This window comes from Parambassis ranga, chromosome 22, assembly GCF_900634625.1.
Source record: "Parambassis ranga chromosome 22, fParRan2.1, whole genome shotgun sequence".
Taxonomy (NCBI): Eukaryota; Metazoa; Chordata; class Actinopteri; family Ambassidae; genus Parambassis; species Parambassis ranga.
In genome coordinates this window covers 7,873,891-7,893,507 of record NC_041042.1, presented here as the reverse complement: position 1 = coordinate 7,893,507, position 19,617 = coordinate 7,873,891, and the positions used below count along the sequence as shown (strand labels likewise).

The window sequence follows — 19,617 nt, the reverse complement described above, 5'->3', positions numbered from 1 at the left end:
TCACATCATAAATCACAGATTCATAAAACAAACATTCAGGATGGTAAATATGCATGCACTGCATTCAACATGGCACAGCACCGTGTCCCCTGAGGAAATGAGTCCACAGTGTAAATGAATCCCCCCTTGCTTGGTTTGAGTTTCTAAGTGTAAATAATTTATCTCTGTCCTCCGGCTGCTTTGTTGTTGCCTCTATCATTTTGTCACACTAATAAAAAAGATTTATCCAAACAGTTCAAAATAAAAATAAAATGAACAAGACTGATGGAATACAGTCAAGTAGCATGTATCGTGCAAAACAGCATTTCAAAGAGAACAAAGACAATGTGTGTATTAATAGATTTAAACTGTGTGCCTATTGGTATTCACTGGCTGCAGGCTGCAGTGAGCACGGCCCTCTGCTGGCAGCTTCTGCTAACTGCATTTACCATAATGCACTTGCACAAAAACAAAAAAGTGAAACCAATCCAACTGCCTCCTGGAAACAATGTAGTGTAGTGTATATAATGGCTGTATCTAGTCACAGTTAGTAGCCATGGCACTGTGACGTATGTGATTTTTTTTTCTTAACAGGCACAGGTACTCTGAGTCTTCTTGTCATTATCCGGACTCCCTTTCTCCGACTCCAGAGCAGCCTGGTCAAGATACTCATCCAAGGAGCCAAAGAAGTTGTCCACGTCTCTTTTATGAGCTTGCAGCACCAGTTCTGTCAGTCGATGGAATGACTGGAGGAAGCAGGAAGACAAACAAACAAAAAAAAAGCTGCAGGGAGTTTCTACACAATTTGAACATGTTGCTTCAGAGTTACACTCACCTTACTGATGTTGTTGCTAGTGGAAGCGCTGACCTCAAAGAACTCCATGCCATAGGTGTGTGCTAGCTATGAGATTCCCAATGATATGGTTAGAAAAGTACACAAGGCAGATTCGATTAGTAGATTATTTTCTCTAAAAGTAAAGAAACCAGGATTTAGAAGTCTGGCTATTCTTTGTACAGGTTCTAAATGTAGGAATAAGAAAACCTTACAGTGACATATGTGGTCATTAAATGAACTGCAGATAGGGTTAACCATAATCCATGTTTATACAGTGAGTGAAATGAAACACTACTGGCTTCAATATTTTGATGTAAAGTCACCCTAAAAATGAATGGAACAGTTTAAGCCACATCAAACCTTGCTTCCTTGTTCCACTGTCACTTGCCTCCTGTGCGCCTCATCAGACTTGTTTCCTACCAAGATAGCCTGCATCTTGTTAGAAGTATGCTACAGGAACACCACGAGAACAAAAAGATGAGTCAAACACACTAACCCCACTGAAGAGAGCATCCAACATTCAAACACTGGGAAAACAGACACTGATCCACAGTGAAGGACAGCGAGCGTAAAGAGTGAAATGAGAGCCCCTTACTTCATCCACATCACTGACCCACTTCGCTATGTTCTGAAAGGACGGCGCGTTTGTGATGTCGTATACAAAGACGATCCCCTGCACAAGAAGATAAGGAGATTCTAATTGTAAACATACAAAGAACTGAAGTGCAGCTGTGTTCATACCTGTGCCCGTCTGTAGTACTGCTTGGTGATGGTCTGATAACGCTCCTGACCTGCCGTGTCCCTGCACGGGAAACACATATTAGCAAAGTCAGCAATTGTGAATACATACATACATACATACATACATAAGTCTTATTTAAACATGTACTCTTTGTTGCACGTACCATATCTGTACTCGCACCTTGATTCCATCTACCTCCACCGTCTTCATCTTAAAATCGACTCCTAAAAAACAGGAGAAAGCACACAGTAAAACACATGATAATAATACACACTGTGGGCACTACAACATATTAAACATAGCAAACAGGAAATTATGTTGAATTGATAAAGAAACTAGTGACTGAACATCATTTGGAATGTTTATTAATAATATTCATTCAGAAGTTGGGTCATTTTCTTCACTGAGGCCGGCAGAGTGTCTTCTACAGTAGCTTCACTGCTCATACCCACAGCCTGCGGATACAACTGCAAACACTTTGCATGCCAAATATTCTTGTTTTTTTATTATTTACACAGCCTGAGGTGTGTGTACAAATAGGTTTAACCTTTTCAGTGCGTGAGTGTCCCCCCCCCCGTAAACAGGAGTGCCACCGATGGCATGAAAACAACAGGATTTGTGTCTGCTTGGTGAAAAAAGAAAAAAGAAAACAGCTGGGACTCAACAACACAACAACCACAGGTACTGATGACTCCCTTTATCATTCAATTCAGTATTTATTTCTAAAAAAACATGCTACAGTTATAGTTGTAGCTAGACTATGCTGATATTTGCAGATTCACTTGGATTAAATGCAAAGATTAATCTGGGCAAACAGATAAACAGAATGTGGATTAATACATTGTCTTCTCTAGTATTGCTTTTTCTACCAAATGTCAGTACGGTACTTTGTTTATCGTTGATTTAAGATATTACAGCCATATTAGTTTGTTGTACTTCTTTCTAAATGGAGTGCTTGAGCTGATGTTTACCAATAGTCAAAATATTAGGATCCCAAGGAAAGGAGATTTTATGTACTGTGCACTTTTTCAAATAACTGGGTTTAATCCCATTAAAGCCTTCCCACCCCTGATCAGATTTGACCCTGTTATGCTGCACGGTGCACCACAGCAGCACTTTTGTCTGCCATCACAGTGTGTGCTGAACATTTCCTCTACAAAGGTTGAAACAATTTACTCTTGGTGTAAGCCAGCCACAGTACTTTCCTCATCAGGCATTGGTTATGTGAAGCACTAATGTGCACGTCAATCCGCAAGTTACAATCAGGGAATGAAAACACAGGATGAACATCTAACAATAAGGGCAGAAGAATGTCTTTCACATGGACCTGTGATTATTAACATCACGTTCTCTACTTTCTCAAACTTTAGACAATTTTATTATCACAGTACATTTATGATCAGTACAGCTTTTGCTAGTGCATGCGTGGTTTAAATTAGTTAGATTCTGGCCTGTTTGCTCTAATCCTACTTGCTAAGTAAACCTTCTTCTATACAGTAAACAAAAGGAAATGTATCTGGAAATTCAATAAGAAAATCTAGCATATGTATTTATGTATCTTGGGGACACGTAGCCCGTTCAGTGAAATTTGTCCCCCTTGTCCAACCTGCGGCAAACATTTTGAAAGTGGCGTCACTGCAAACTTACCGATGGTGGAAATATGTGAAGGATCAAATTCACTGTCCGTGAACCGGCGCAGGATGCAGGTCTTTCCCACACCGGAGTCTCCGAGCATGAGCAGCCTGAACAAAATGTCGTACTGTTTAGCCATGACTAAAAACTACAAACTAAAAACATGACTGTTTTCATGCGTCTTCTGACTGATGTCCCCTGTTCTGCTGACGCCTTCACGCCCCCTCGGAAAGAGCACTTAAAGGCTCGGACATCAACTTGTTCTCACCGCAGCGTAGTGGAATGTATCAGTCATTTTATGCATATTTACATGTTCAGCTTTATAATAATTACTCTAATCCAAATATATTTCTACAGGTGAATATCGTGTTTATGTGGATACCTGCTTGTGTACATTCTTGCGCCCCTTGAAGGCAGCATGGAACCTGCATCCTTGAGGCGTTTGCTTGCACATCAGCATTCGTTCAATATTTAAACAATGACTTGTCATCAGTTATTAAAGAAGTAGTATAGTTTTATCAAAGTCATTTTACTACCACACTAAGAGCAGCTGGTGTAGTGCTTGTCAATATACTTTATTATATAAACAATGATAGAAATACTGCTGTAGGTGCTTGAGCTCATTTGTTTTATACCTGGAAGTCCTCATGTCTAACACGCTGAGTAACAGATGCCTTCAAAAAGGATAAAATCGTTTTATTTATAGTTTCATAACAAAGGTGTGCCTCAACTTGCAAGACAACCATTGGCAGTATGTACAACATACCTGTAATTTCCATGGAATGGAAGAAATATTGAATACATACACACACTAGTTTACCTCTGCAAAAAATTAGGAGAAAGACGCACTTTCCCAGCAGAGGAGCTTTTCTTTGCAGAGCTGACACCACTGAAGAGTATACAGTATTACACACTGATATAACAAAAATAAAGGTCACTGCCCTTTAGCTGCTTTGTGTAACATTCAATACCCATAGGGAGGTTTTTATTTATATCCAAGTTTTTTTCAATATTAATAAAAACAGAGGAAAATAAATATGATCATGTTTGAAACATAAATGAATACAGAATGCAATGATTTGTAAATCATTTCAGCTCTATGTTTAATTGAAAACAGCACAAAGACAACAGGTCAGTGACATGGCCGAACAGAACAAGTAAAGATGGGGAGGCGTTCACACCTGTTAAGGACTGCCTGGACAAACAGTTCAACAACTTAACATTTTCAACACTTTTCAGTGTGACTTATGGTCTGACCAATTAAAATGTAAGATTATGGTTGTCGGGCAAAAGAGGAGAGGCTAGTTATCAGTGTTGAAATACCAGCATTATGATAAAATGCATGGGGCTTTAGTGCAGATGACATGGTTACTGTGCACATCTGTGAAGGCACCATGAATGCGGAGTAATTACACTTATAGGGAAACATGATTTCTCAGGAAAGGCCTTTCTCATTCCAACAAGACAATTCCAAACCAAAATATACATGACAAAGGCAGTCCTGAATTGCTTTACAGCTGAAACCCTCTAACAAGAAAAAGATTTCAAAATAAATGCACGTTTTTAAAAAAAACAAACATGCTGTCTTTGTACTATTCTCATTTAAATATAGGATTTGAATATTTTGCAAATCATTGCATTCTGTTTTTATTTGCATTTTACCTAATGTCCAAATGTTCGGAAAACTGCTGTAGCTGAACTGGTGAAAATCCTGTGCTGTCTGGATAATATCAACCGAAACACTAATGAGATCAGACATAAGAGTATAGATATACTGTATATATAAGGGCAGGAAATTAATTTTGGTGCATCACTATAAATAAAGGAATTCAATTGATTACACAAACATTTCAAAGACAAAAACCTTTAGCCACCTACATTGAATAAGGAGGGGTGCATCTTGCATAACAAACTTTTTTTTTCTCAAAAGCAACTTCACATTCTTTTCTGGAGAAATACGAATATTAAAAAGGAAATCTATCCCTAGTTATCATATGTCAAAGGTGGTAAAGTCTCACAACTCCAAAAGACTGCAGAGGTTGTCCAGAACAACCAGAAGAAAAAAAACAGTGTAGCTTGAAAGCCTCATACCACATTTGATTATGAGTGGTTATCATGAGGTTCAAAAAGCTTCAAGTCCTTCAAAACTGCGGAGCTGCCTCACTTTGCTGGGCTACAAAAGGAGTGATTGGATATTTACCAGGAGGATTCAGGAAGGTAGAAGCATTTTATACATATTAGCACCTCTCTTGCACGGCCTCCACCTTGTCTCCTGGAATGGCATAAGAAGGCAGGACTGTGCTCGGACAGATGAGAGGAGCTGGGGCTGGTGGGTAAAAAGAGTCTGAGTTGAGGGGGGCATCTGAGTCTAGCTGGGTTCCGCGCGTAGCTTCTTTCTGTTGGGGGGCCCGTCTGTTTCCGATTCAGAGCTGGAGTCAGAGCCGCCATCGAAGGCGGACACCGCGCTCCCTTTACGGTTTGTGTACAAGCTGCTGTCAGAAGAGTAGTTCGTCTGGAGCTGATTGTTCCCCTTGGCCTTCTCAAGGGCACGAACTGCAAAAGGTATTTGAAGACAGCGAGACAAATAATGCAGGCTACATAACAGTGCCATAATAAATAAAGAAAGAGAATCTATTACGACCCCTCTACATACCCTGCTGCTCCAGCAGTGCATTCTGCTTCTTTAAATCATCAATGTCTTGCTGGTGAGTGTGGTTTTTTCGCCTCATGTACTGAATGTACTCCGTGGCTTTGTCTAGAATCTGTGCTCTCGAAGCCTGTTTAACAGAAGCAACGTTTTCACCAGAAAGCATTGCTGCAGCATGTCCTACTTATTCTCTTGTCTAATGAATATACCAAGTCACGTAGAGTTAGTGTGAAGGCTTACAAGACCTATTGCTATTTGTGTCCTCTCTACACATCAGAATCATGATGGTAACACATATATCTTCTTCAAAATATATTTTGATATTCTTCTTACCTTCTCTCCTTGTAATGCAGGCACAGAGTCTCGTAAACTGTGAAAACTGTCTTTAATGTGGTCCCTGCGTTTGCGCTCCAGCGCATTGTGATGTGCTCGCTTATCTGCCTGTAAAGAAACAGGCAACATTTGAAGATGCATCTTAAAACACACTTTTACAAACATGATACAAGTGAATTCAATGAAGGAAGAACATTACTGGACAACATAACGAAAGATGCTTTATGTGAGAGACACAACTTTAACAGATTATTGCATTAGCAAGTGTCTATCTTAGTGCCCTGATTTCACACTGCAATGGCAGCATGCCCCACCACCCCCATCATCTGCATTAAAGGAGCAAAGTGTAGGTGTCAATGAGCAACTGTATCCACCTGCAGGAGTTGTCTGTCTATACTGTGCCTCCATGCTGTGTAATAATAACCTGGAGAACCCAGCTCCTTGTGTTTAGCATCACCCGACACTCAGTTGGTAAGAGACACCTTTTGTTGAAGGCTAGTTTTTAACATCAGAAACGTACTTCTACATCATATCAAACCTGAATTGATGATGGAATTCATCTGGTTTAGAATGTTAAATATTACGACTCAGGTGTCACTTGACGAGCAGCACAATTAAAGCCTTTACATTGATATGTGATGACATGTACTTCAGACATATTCTGAAATATTTCACCTAATTGAGGACCACGTTGAGAATACAGGGATGTCACGCTTTATTTGACACTTTTCCTGCAATCATTTAATGGTGAAGTACTTTATGTTGATGCTTTATGCTTTGCCATGAGTTTGTTACCTGTTGAAGAATTTCCTCCCTATGTCATGCCTAGTTACAAAACATAACAACATTAAGTGAGCCGTCGTATTTACAATACAGACAGCTCCGGTGCAGAGACATGCGCATATCGCGCACACACACAGAGACTGCACAGTGAGTTAAGGTAGCGGTCGCGCTGCCAGACCCACACAATGCATGATCTGACAGTAAAATCCGTTCACCTGTGTAACTCTAGGGGGTGTTTAATTGTGTTGCTCGTCACTATACATTACTAAAACAGATTATTTACAGTGAATGAATCATCATTTTCAGACCAATTAAGTGAAATCGGATCATTTTCCATGGCACACCTGATGATCGCCTACGTCACGCTGGTTGGGAAACACTGCTCCATACCTACCTATTCAGCTGCAGTAAGTAAGTGGGTGAATCATATTGATCATTATTGATCAACACCCAAAATAAGAAAACTTTACTGAAGTAGGACCAAGACGTTTAATCTGTTGGATATCCAAGTCTGATAAGTAAATATAGGCTGACCTATACGGATCCCCACTTTATGCATAAAATAAACAGAAGTCGCTTTATAAGCAACAATATGCAAAGTCTATCCAGTAAAACTGTACTGTGATCTAGTAGAGAGACAATATGTTCAAACAGTCAGCTCTACAGTCACCTCTCAGATGAGCTGACCTTGTTTACAGCTTAACACTGTTTACGATTGTCATCATGTTTTGAAATATGTCTGCAGCTCCAACCTCAACACGACATTTTATTGTATTGAAAACTGCTTTAAAGGGGCAGGAAATGACTACTGTACTGTGGAAGACCAGTAGGTGGAGAACTGTCAATTTATTAAACAAGTTGTCTTGTGCTAAGCTGTCCCACAGGAACAATCAATGTCGTACAGCTTATACGCTGCAAAGAGGTGAAGCTTAATCACCAGGTTCATGTGCTCGACCTTCATTTACAAGTCTGCACACAACTGAACATTTATCATAACAGCTTATTCTCATTTTGTGTCGACATTCAATGTTAGCCGAGAAACCTATCATGCTAGCTGGCTAACAAAATCAGATAGCGTAGGCTGGAAGAACGTTAAAGAAGCTGTTTAGCTAACAAACTGCCTAGCTACTTTTGGAAGCAACTAAAACACATACATCGCTGTCGACTTCGATGTCATCGTTTTCACTCATTCTTCGGTAAAAATGTTTGAGAAAAGAAAGCAAGCAGCTGTCAAAACAAAGTACAGCGACAACTGGAGGCAAATAATAAAATGTAGCACAGGGCTCTGCTACCGCAGAGACATGACGACCAACGGCTTCTCTACACGTGATTCGCCTACACATGGACGGGAAAACATACACGGCGCAGGCGCACCAAAACACAGAATTGTGGGAAATGAAGTAATGTGGCAACATGCAGCTTGATTTGCATTGGTACTGGACGAGAATTTTAACTACACTTCCCACAAGTCCACATGCGCGGACGCGCCCACCAAAATAAAATAAAAATAATATTATCTTTTACAAGTTGCAAGCACAGCAGCGTCAGGAGCACCAGTGGTTTTCTTTTACCTGATAATAGTGATTGCTCACAGAGAAATAAACACATGTTCATTAATCTGACATCATTTGCATCTCATGCCTTCTACAGTGATGCCACATATTTTCACATTACATTATGTTTGTGTAGTATTGGTATTAAACTGTGTGTGATGCAGCCTGCTGGTGTAGTGGCTCTTGCTCTTCTTCCAGGATATGATTATGAAGGCAGATGGTGGCCTAGCTCACAGGCTGCCCTCCCCCAACAACCATCTATAGCTGCTCCTTTGCCTTCATAAGACCTTTAAATAGCTTCTGCAGTGAGATACGCTGCTTATGATCCTAAGATATATTTTAATATCAGGAACATTGTGTCTTATTTGGGTACAACTAGATAAAACAGAGGCCTTGAGCATTTTGAAATAACCCTATTGAAATGCTCCTATTTCATATTTTGTGAGAAGACACAATGTGGGGAATGAACTGAAAAACCCACATGCACCCTGTTGTCACTCACTTTTTTTTATTTGCTCGCCATTTAACAGATCTGTGAGCTAATAATATGCTAACAGGAATAAAATATAATGCCATTTTTGCCATAATACTAGAATAGAATATACATATAATAGAATATACTTTATTAATCATTTTGGTAAGGTCCCAGCAGCAATACAACACTGATAGTCAGAGCAAGAATGACATAGAATAAAATAGAATATAGTACACTAAAAATAAAAGATAAGCGGGATTATGTACAAACATTGCACACCAGTATAGATGGTACAGATGGATTATTGCACATATAAATTATTGCACGTGTGTTGTATTAGGTACTAGAGTTTCTTTAAAAATTTAGATTAAATTTAGCAAAATATTGACAAACATACCCGTCCAAGCAGCTTGTATTGTGATTTTCCATTCATGGGAAAAAGTTTAGAATGTGGTGAACACTATATTAAAACCAAATGTTACAAATGTTTTTCATTATCACGTCTTTCATTGCCAGCTAATCACTGTATGGTTGTAGTGCAATTTGGAACACTGTGTATGCAGCAAGCGGGTTAGCATAAGTCAGGCTGTTGTTCCTGTAAGAGATTCCACTGACTGGCAGCACGTGAGGTGCATGGGAATTCTAAAAGGTGGCCCCTTTAAACTTTAACCTAATCTCAACCACACTTTATAGATTACAACACAGGCAACAACAGTTCTCCATTATGGAATCTGATGCCAACTGCTCACAAAAGCATGCCAATGAAGCCCCCCTTTTGAAAAGACACACAGTCTCCGGGAACGTTCTCTCCCGGGTTGCATAATATTAATTAGTGGGTTGTTTGCACATACAAGTGAGGCCAAGTGAATAAAGTCTCTCTTTATGCCAAAGTTTCCCACAGTGCCCCTAAAAAAGAGGAATGAGGAGAAGGGGGGATCTTGGTAACTTCCAGTAACTGTCTTAAATTCTGGATTCACAAGAAGTCTGTGCAGCACCTGACAATGATAATAGTGCTGTAAGGATTTTCCAGATAAAAATGTTTTCCTCTGGACTCAATCACAGCGTGTTTACACATACTATGTTGTCATGAGACCATGTGATAGAGAGGGGAGGACAGGGGGGTTCAAACAGAGAGAAAAGGGAAGAATGTGAGGCGAGATGGAAACAAGTGTGTGGGTGAGCGCTGTTTGAAGCTGCAGCTGGTGGGCCTGAAATGAAGGTAAGACAGAGTCTTTGTCCTTCAGCCTAAATACCATATATATACTTATATATTGTTTTTTAAATAGTAAAAATAAAACTGTAATTTTATCTTTATGTGACTCTTTTAACGTGTCAGCCTGGAATGCCTTCATTATGTGCCTTGTATTTTGTGTGTGCCTCATTGTAGGTACATTTTTTACACTTTATATTTATCTTTAGTTCTTAGTTACATGTTATATGTTGCGGAGTGAAGAGTAACGCAATTTCGATTCTCTGTATGTCCAGCACATATAGCAGAGTTGACAATATGGCTGACTTTGACTTTTTTGACTTTGACTGGAATGCAGTGCAATAGTGTGGATCTACTGCTGCATCAAGCCACATAGAAGATAACTGAGAAAAAAAACTTAAACTTAATCTCTTTAAGGGATTTACTGATGAAATGTACTTTTTTTTCCAAAATCCCTTAAGAACACATTACACCAGCCGAATCTGCCACAGAGAGCATAGAGCATTTACATAAACTCTTCAAATGATTTACAATCAACTGTATTACTGTATTGATGTATACAGTATTATACTACATAGTTATTTGAACTATTTTCGGAAAAAATAATTGGCTGTTAAGTCAATGCTGGCCTTTAATGACTCTACTACTGGATTTAAATTTTAAACTTTGCTGCTTTGGGTGTGTGTTTGTCTCTAATATGATGTACCATAAATATGAATCCACAGTGCTGCTGGCAGCTACATCACTTGGTTAACTTTGTGAATCATTACATCTTACATATATCTTGTCAATAAAGTGCATCTAAAACATTCTGGAACCTCAAGATGGAGGGATAAGAGGAAGGGTATTTCTGCAGGTTGTGTTATTTGGGCATGATAGTCGAGGGGCTGCTGCTGCTGTATTTCTTAGAAATCATGTGAATGCGCACTTGTTCATGTGATTACCGCCCGCTTGCATCCAGCGTCACTGTTTTGACTTGTGTTGGGCATAGTCTTTGTAAAGTAACAGCCCCTGGGGTGGGACATGGTACGAATTTTAAAGAGTTTCCTGCTATCCACTCTGTGCACAGAAGCAAGAATCAGATCATACAGATCGTTGTATTGAGGGTTTAGCCCCCCAAGACACAACAGAGCGATGCTGTCTGTACACTATTGGAATCAAGAGAGGCATGTGAGCAAAGACTCCATCTTTTAGCCAGAGGGCACCATTAAAGACTGCAGTGGGTTTTTTTGTAGCCACATTTCAGATGTCTTTACATTCCATTACTCACATGACCACAGGTGGACGCATGACTGCATAAACATCATGCTTCAAAAACATCTAGGTCTGATATTTTAAGTTCAATTTTACTTACTTATTTGTCACTTAGTATATTTAGGTTTAATGAGTACACTGCAAAGGGTGGGTTTGAATACAAGCAAGTGGCATAAATCGTCATATACTATAATGATGGCTTCAAAATGTATACATTTCATTTGCTTGCCTACCAGGTGAAAGGAACAACTTAACAAAACACAGAGCCAAAATGAATGTGACAGAAGTCCACGAGGGAATGACACCTGCCTACAATGAGGGAAATGTTATTGGTAATGGAAGCATGGGATTCCTGGACATTAACCAATCCATGGACCTAGCCATCAACATCCTGACCGTCACCATCCTCTTCATCACTATGATATCCCTCGGCTGCACGATGGAGATTTCCAAAATCAAAACCCATTTTCTCAAGCCAAAAGGAGTGGGCATTGCACTGCTGGCCCAGTTTGGCATCATGCCCCTCACTGCTTTCGCTTTGGCCAAAATGCTGCAGATGGAACCTATAAAGGCTGTGACTGTGCTTATCTGTGGCTGCTGTCCAGGGGGAAGCTTATCAAACATTTTTTCGCTGGTCATGAAGGGTGACATGAACCTCAGGTAAACCCTTATTGATGTATGGATTCCTGTGTGTCAGAAAAACTGATTGCCACACTGCAGATTGTCAATGAGCAGAATATATGTGTGTGTATATATCTTTTCCATTCAGTCGGTCTAATAGTATGTCCTCTTCTTTTCTTTGAAACCCTGCCAGCATTGTGATGACCACCTGCTCCAGCATTGCAGCCTTGGGTCTGATGCCTTTGCTGCTGTATATCCTCTGCCAAGGCTTCCCTGGTCTTGAAAATGCTGTACCCTACTTAGGCATCATCAAAGCACTTGCATTCACCTTGGTGCCTTGTGCTATGGGCATTATCATCAATCACTATAAGCCAAAGTACTCACAACTGGTCACAAAAGTGAGTCTCCTGAGATCAAACTCATCTTTATCATGGCAGAGAAGTTTTTAATTTTTCCACAAGTAATTAAATAAATAGATCATCATTTATTTTATCGATGTTCTGTTTGCTTTTACACTGTGATGTATGAACATGTATCTTCTGTGAGAAAAGAAGTGTGTGGGTGTATTTATAATAATAGTAATATTATATAATAATATATAAGGTTAGAATAAACAAAAAGGTCTACATAAAGAGGAAGGCAATTTTTTTTCACCGCTAATTAACCAGGACCAGATCCCGATGCTTGCAATATGATGTTTGCTGCTTTTGGAAATAAGAGGCATGATGCAGAGATACAAGTAGGAGAGATAAATTGACCATTGTCATTTTTTCCTTAACTTGGCAGGTTGGCCTCACCATCCTGAGCATCTCCAGCATCATAGTTTTCGTCCTGTCTGGTGTTGTAGTCAAAGACACGTTGTGGATGATCCTCACGCCGGATGTTCTCTCTGTGTCTGCACTGATGCCACTGATTGGCTTCATGCTTGGATACGTCATGTCTGTTATATGCAAACTCAGTCCACAGTAAGTGAACAATCATAAGCAGCTGTGACAACAGCTGCACAGAAATTTCACAAAACAGCCGCCAAGAATTATACAAAATTACAGCTATTGCTTTTTATTAGGATTTGGCTTATAGAAAAATGAAGCAACCAGACATGGTTTGTAATGGGGCTTAGTTAACGAGCAAAGAGATAAATCTATCAAGCATTTTGATGTTTACGCTTTTGGATCAGGTGAAAAATAACAAATACTAAAAGTGTTTAACATAGCAATGGTTGGAAAATAACTAAAGCATTGGCCTACCCACCAATATATAGATTAGCTAGACTTTTCTCTATCAATGCTGCAGTACACATGCAATAAGTTACTGTCTGCTTCAGATATATTATTTCAATTTGGAAAAATGTAATGTGCAAAACTAATAAAAATGTCTCACCATTTTATAGATGCTGCAGGACTATCTCCATGGAAACAGGATGTCAAAACATCCAGCTGTGTGTTGCCATCCTAAAGGTGGCCTTTCCTCTAGAGGTCATTGGACCCATGTTTCTCTTCCCCCTGTTATACATCACAGCTCAGTGTGTTGAGGCCCTTCTCCTGGCCCTGTGCTTCAGATGTTACCAAACAGTCCGACCACAAGCTGAGGGTAAATGTCACAGCTGCCTGTGTGATTTTATGGAGTGGAGCTGGGGGAGGTCAGCCACTCACTCCGATCAAACGAGTCTAATGTGGGCCTTTTTTCCCCCACAGATGCAAAAATATACGAGAGTGTTGATGTTAAGAAAGAAGAGGTGAAACAACAACCATGACAGCATCACAGATGACAACCCACAATGGAGAGGGATGAATTCTGCATACAAGGATGCAGCTAATCTGAATATTCAGCACTGCCTGCTGAAAGTTTATGCAACCACTAATACCTTATTTAATCAAGCTTATGTAATGTGCATGTAATGGCAAGAAAAATGACATTTTGTATCTATATTTTGTATACAAAAAAATCTATAATTTAGATGTCATTTTTAATGTAATTAGAACAATTATCTTTTTTTAAAATTATTTTGTGTCATGTGTCCTTTTTGAGAGTATTGTGTGCAGTCTGTGTACAGTATTAAAATGCTTTGGTTTGACAGGCTAATGGAAAAAAGGATGCAGGCAGTTTTGACATGTCAAATAATATTTAATAATCAAAAATGATCATAAGATATATACAGAGTGAGCTTAACTTAAATCTTTTTACACATATTAAAATAACATCTTCACAAAAGAAAAAAACAATCCTTTCCTCAATCCAAACACAACCTCAATGGACAGTCAAACAAAGTGAACACTGACGTTACACTAATCTGTACACTTACTCTTTTTTTGTGTTGGGGTTTTTCCAACTGCTTGTACAGTGTCACATACAACGTGCCTGCAGTCGAATTTGAACTGAAGCTGCGAAGTGAAAAGACCTACTTTTCCTACAGTTTCCATGAGCTGTGGAAGCATCAAAAGAAGCCATGGCTGATCAACAGCGTCCTGGGCACAAATAAATTAAATACACTTTTTGTAAATGTCCCATTTACACTTACAAAAAACAGGAACTCCCAAGTAGCGTGAATAAATTACGATAAAGAAGATAATATTTTCTGTTGATGTGTCTGACGAAGCCACACATAACATCACTAAGCAGTGGAGGCGTTTTACTGACATTCAGTTTTAAAATGACTTATTTCACTTATTATAGATACCTGTGCATAGAAGTGGAAAGCTAAGGCCATTGGGGGAAAAGGGTATGAGTATGAACAAGAAAATCTATTTGGGTGTGCAGCTGTTTGGAGAGATGTAATATGTTGAATTCAGGTCCTTAAACTCAGCCAAGTGAACTCTTGGGTGAACAAGCAGCCTTACTCAGTGACAGGTAGAACGATGTGAGTCATGACTAATATTTTCAAATCACAAAAATCTTTGTTGTGAGCATACCTTACTTGGACAACAATCTAGTTACCAGGTCTTCATGCATCTTTTGCCAATGTGTTTATAAAATGGTGGGGTGTGTGCTTAAAGGAAAGTGACCATACACAAGACACGGGTAACGTTATTAGTTCCAAAATGAGTTTGCAGCTTTAACCATTCAGCTGAAACAAACCGGTCAATTATTTCATTGACCTTTTAAGACCTTCAGGAGTGCCTGTCCCTTTCTTTTTTGTTTTAGATTAATAGAATCAAAGCCTATAAAAATGTAAGCATGTATGTACATGTGAATCCATTCTCTGATCGACTTCAGGATGGTCAGATGATTTATATTGTGACCCACAGCTTCACTCACAGCCTCTGCTGATGGGCTTCTCAATTTCCTGCTCAGCAGTGCAGGCCAGTGGTAAAGCTGGTTGTCTCAGGGTAAGAAAAGATAACGGAGAATGTTTCAGGCTTCCTTCAGTAATGGCATATCTGTGGACAACAAAGCATAGCCTGTATTATAACAAAGTAGGGCTTAGTGTAAGTAGAGGTGTGTATAAAAGTAGCTTTACCATCGGAGTAGTCCATCTCAGAGTCTAGAGACAGGCTGTGTTGGTCGCTGCCTGCAGACGGCCTTCTGTTTGAGGATGTGGCACCAGCTGCAGCACCTGCATGCTCCAGAGCCCAGGTAGAGGATGAGGGTGATGAGGAAGATGAGGATGGCGGTACAGGGTGGACCACAGCCATCTCTGACTGCTGCTGTTTGAGGGTAGAAGGCCTAGAGGGGCCAGCCTCTGGCGCTGTGCTGTGTTGACCCTCGGACAGCACTATCTGGACCCGAGATTCAGAGCTGAGAGCTGAGGTTGAAGATCCACCACCACTCACAGCCTCCTCATATGAGGGCAAAGTCACCTGGACTCCCTCCACCATGATGGACACAGGCTGCCCAGTCACACCCTGATCACGTCTAGGTGTGGACGATAAGTTAAAAATGTGATTGTTTTTTATTTTCTTAGCCTTCAATTGTAAGCTATCAGAACTGAGATAGACATAATCAGTATCAGACTCACCGATGAAGGGACTTGAGTTTTGGCTGAAGAAGTACAAACAGCACCACCAGCAGCAGAATGAGCGCCACTGAGCTGGCTGTGGTTGCCACTATGGACAAGGCCGGCATCCCCAGTGGTAAAGTTGGGTTGCGGCCTGTGACAAAGATAAACTGTTAACATATTTATCTGTACAGAAATTACTGTTCCAATGTGTCACTGAATCTTTACCTTGCTCCATAATGCAGCTAAGCTTCATTTGGCTGTCCCACTCCCCATACTGACAGGTAATGTATTTATAATCTCCCTTCAGAATATAACCTTCCTCACAGAAATATTCAATCACAGTGCCGTGAGAAAGTCTCTGGCAAGGGGAGGGGTGGCAGGTGTAGCCTCCGTTCTCTGGCTGATAGGGAGGCTGGCATACTGTAAATAAAAGAAACATCATGGGTGTAATTATACAAAACAATCCAGTGATCCAGCAACAGAAAAGAACAGCCTAAATTCAACTGTCTTTACCATCACTGCGTATACAACGTGGAGGTTCATAAGACCAGTCTCCAAGAGTGGTGCAGGTGAGGATGCTGGAACCGTCCAGCAGGTAACCAGGCTCACAGCTGTACTGCAGTACTGTGCCGACTGGGAAAAAGCTCCTGTTGGTGTCTGTCAGATTAGCCGAGCCATGCTGGACCATAGAGGGTCGTATACAACCTTAAAAAGAACAGAAAATAAGATGAGGAGGAACAAGGAGAAAAATGCAATTATTCATAAATAAAACGCGTCATCTACCTTGCTCCACGACACAGCTGACAGGAAGTAGGTTGTCCCATTTCCCATACTGACAGGTGCGGAATTTATAGTCTCCTTTCAGGATATAACCTTCATCACAAAAATACTGGATCACAGTGCCATGTGAAAGTCTTCTGCATGGGGAAGGATGGCATGTATAGCCTCCATTTTCTGGTTGATATGGAGGTTGACATACTGCCCATGAAAAGAAAGAAATACAATTATTACAAAAAAATAAAATAAGGATTGCAGTCAACAGAATTTATCCTATGTGACTGTGCAATTAATTTTAATTACACATAATTTCTGCTTCGTGTGCTTCCGTGGATTTTCTAACTCTTAAATGTGTGACATATTTTCTACTACAGGGCAGGAAGAGATAGATAAGATACAAGGAGGTATGCCCTTACCATCACTGCGTATACAGCGTGGAGGTTCAGAGGACCAGTCTCCCAGAAAAGTACAGGTGAGGATGCTGTGTCCAGCTGGCAGGTAACCAGAGTCACAGCTGTACTGTAGTACTGTGCCCACAGGGAATAAGCTTCTGTTGGTGTCTGTCAGATTAGTTGTGCCATGCTGCACCATTGATGGTCTTATACAACCTTACAAAGGACAAAGAGCAAAAAGACAGTTCATATATAAAAGACATTAAAAAACCAATATCAACTTAGTTTAGTTTCGTTAGAGCTATGTAAGCTAATGCAGGCTCAACAGTCAACATAGAATCCACATTTTTCATTATTTGTATGACAGCTCTGAATTTAAAAAACTGACCAACCTTGGCTTACACAACTGATCTGCATAGGGCCATCCCACTCTCCATCCTGACAGGTCAAGTAGTTATAGTCTCCACTGAGAGCGAAGCCTTCATTACAGAAAAACTCAATCACAGTGCCATGGGAAAACAGTCGACATGGGGATGGGTGGCAGGTGTAGCCTCCGTTCTCAGGTTTGGAGAGGGGTAGACATGCTGTGGAAGGAAAGAAAAACACAACTCACAAAAAAGAACAACTTTAAAAAGATGGTAGGTGGTCCACACAAATAAGAAACAAACAATAGCAGACAGAATATCTTACCACCACTCCGTATACAGTGAGGAGGTTCAGAGGACCATCGGCCCAGTGTGGTGCAGGTGAGAATGCTAGGCCCATCTGGCAGGTAACCAGGGTCACAGCTGTACTGCAATACTGTGCCCACAGGGAACAAGCCCCTGTTGGTTTCTGTGAGGTTTACCCAGCTGTTCTGGACCATGTATGGCCTCACACATCCTTGGAAGAAAAGGAAGAAGAAATTCAATAAAGCTGCTCAGTCTGAACCTGAATAACACAAAATAATCTGCGGTAACCACTCAGACGTCCTAGCATAATAACATAACATAATTTAATAATAACAAGTGCACTATACTACAACTCAATGTTAGGTGTGATAGATCAGAAAAGATTACAGAAATACTAAATGAGCATCATATCTGGTACAGAAACACCAACGCCTGTGGTGTGATGTGATTTTAGAAATACAAACAGATTTTTCCTCTTTTGGACAAGAAGGGGTCAAAAAACATTTAAAGCTCTTTAAATAGATGAAATATATTGCAATCTTTATATGTAAACAAAAGTATTTTGGCAATATCAGGCTGCATTATTGTTGTTGCACATTCATCTGCAGGAACAATCTAGCATAATGCAAACAATGGTAAGTAGCAGAAAAAAAAGACATTGTACTCGCTATGCCAGCATTCATTGACATTCAATCAGATATAATATAATCACAATATAATGCAAACATAACCCACAAAGCTTTAGATTGTGCTCAAGTGTAACCTTAAGATTCGGTCTCTTACCTGACCCTTGCACAATGGGCACTACAGTCAGTAACAGCAGCAACAAGCAGGACCGTTTAGTGGCTGAGGTCTGAGCCCAAAAGGCTTTTGATGTTGACTCTATCATTCCATTGCACATCTTCTCCCTCAGAGTCAACTCAACCTGGTATGATTGGAGAATCATAACATTACAAAAGCATACACATAATGAAAAGACAATCCTCCATAGCCTCCGTATGCTAGCACCTGCCTGGCGCAGGTACACTGCAGAGCCTGGACAGCAGCCAGCGAAATGGGTGTGATAATAGGACAGTGCTACATTGACACAGGACTGAGAGGATAAAGAAAAGATGTGAAAAAATGTGTAAAGCGCACAGATAGCGTTAAATATATACAACGAAACGATCCATTTCCTCAGGCCGTTAATTTTTAGTGCTAGCGAAGTAATTCCTTCCTAACATTACACCTGTAGCTATTAAAATACAGCTGGTTCTGAATGGTTTCGTCTTACGGGCTACACACCCATTTTCGGTGCTTCCTTCTTAGCTAATAGCTTACTGTGCTAACATTGCATTAAAAGGCCCAAACCAACAGTGTCACGTTAACTCGCCGAACATATTATCATGATGATAAATGGCTTACATATGTGCAATGTTTGTTCCATCAGAAATCAGATTTTTATCATAAGGTTTAGCTATATATTTAAGGGTAATCAATATTAGCCTTTGTAAGTGGTTAACGCTAGCTAGATATTGAAATGGCTCCTTGGTTAACGTTACTCACCACAAAAACACGGCCTTAAAACCTCCACCGTCGTTGCCTCACTGTGTAGACATTTATGAATATCTTCGCTATGTCGAAGGCATTTAACAAACAGCGGAAACCACAAAGATATGATTCAACGAGCCGAGCAGTACGACCACAGCTAACCGCTGGCTAGGTCCTAGCTTGACCTGCTGCGCTAGCTAGCAACTTTGATTGAAGCATCAGCTGACTCGATGTCGGTCGGTGTCC

At 40.2% G+C, this 19,617-nt stretch overlaps 4 protein-coding genes across 6 annotated transcripts; 1 reads left to right on the top strand and 3 right to left on the bottom strand.

The window, feature by feature from the left end:
- Positions 1-77: 77 nt before the first annotated feature.
- LOC114427418 (ras-related protein Rab-15-like) lies at positions 78-3,372 on the bottom strand. The gene is made up of 7 exons (XM_028395475.1): positions 3,204-3,372; positions 1,720-1,780; positions 1,556-1,616; positions 1,410-1,487; positions 1,175-1,264; positions 815-880; positions 78-725 (listed from the first exon to the last, which is right to left on the bottom strand). Exons 1-7 carry the CDS (start codon positions 3,325-3,327, stop codon positions 567-569), a joined length of 639 nt encoding a protein of 212 aa, XP_028251276.1. The 5' UTR covers positions 3,328-3,372; the 3' UTR covers positions 78-566.
- Positions 3,373-3,867: 495 nt separating this feature from the next.
- Positions 3,868-8,274, bottom strand: LOC114427420 (protein max-like). The gene is made up of 4 exons (XM_028395478.1): positions 8,106-8,274; positions 6,169-6,276; positions 5,842-5,965; positions 3,868-5,741 (listed from the first exon to the last, which is right to left on the bottom strand). The coding sequence occupies exons 1-4, from the start codon at positions 8,139-8,141 to the stop codon at positions 5,557-5,559; spliced, it is 453 nt and encodes a 150-aa protein (XP_028251279.1). The 5' UTR covers positions 8,142-8,274; the 3' UTR covers positions 3,868-5,556.
- Positions 8,275-9,980: 1,706 nt separating this feature from the next.
- Positions 9,981-14,067, top strand: LOC114427979 (sodium/bile acid cotransporter-like). Its single transcript, XM_028396241.1, has 6 exons — positions 9,981-10,198; positions 11,680-12,103; positions 12,258-12,462; positions 12,851-13,029; positions 13,455-13,654; positions 13,759-14,067. The coding sequence occupies exons 2-6, from the start codon at positions 11,715-11,717 to the stop codon at positions 13,815-13,817; spliced, it is 1,032 nt and encodes a 343-aa protein (XP_028252042.1). The 5' UTR covers positions 9,981-10,198; positions 11,680-11,714; the 3' UTR covers positions 13,818-14,067.
- A 100-nt stretch (positions 14,068-14,167) lies between these two features.
- Positions 14,168-19,576, bottom strand: LOC114427978 (sushi domain-containing protein 4-like). 3 transcript variants are annotated; one of them, XM_028396239.1, is made up of 12 exons: positions 19,387-19,576; positions 18,850-18,934; positions 18,625-18,766; positions 17,861-18,052; positions 17,563-17,754; positions 17,195-17,386; positions 16,785-16,979; positions 16,515-16,706; positions 16,227-16,421; positions 16,020-16,152; positions 15,522-15,916; positions 14,168-15,441 (listed from the first exon to the last, which is right to left on the bottom strand). In XM_028396239.1, the coding sequence occupies exons 3-12, from the start codon at positions 18,740-18,742 to the stop codon at positions 15,416-15,418; spliced, it is 1,830 nt and encodes a 609-aa protein (XP_028252040.1). In that variant the 5' UTR covers positions 18,743-18,766; positions 18,850-18,934; positions 19,387-19,576; the 3' UTR covers positions 14,168-15,415. The 3 variants fall into 3 exon arrangements, with proteins under 3 accessions (XP_028252040.1, XP_028252041.1, XP_028252039.1); XM_028396240.1 differs by having other exon boundaries at positions 18,854-18,934; XM_028396238.1 differs by lacking the exon at positions 18,850-18,934.
- Between the last annotated feature and the right edge of the window lie 41 nt (positions 19,577-19,617).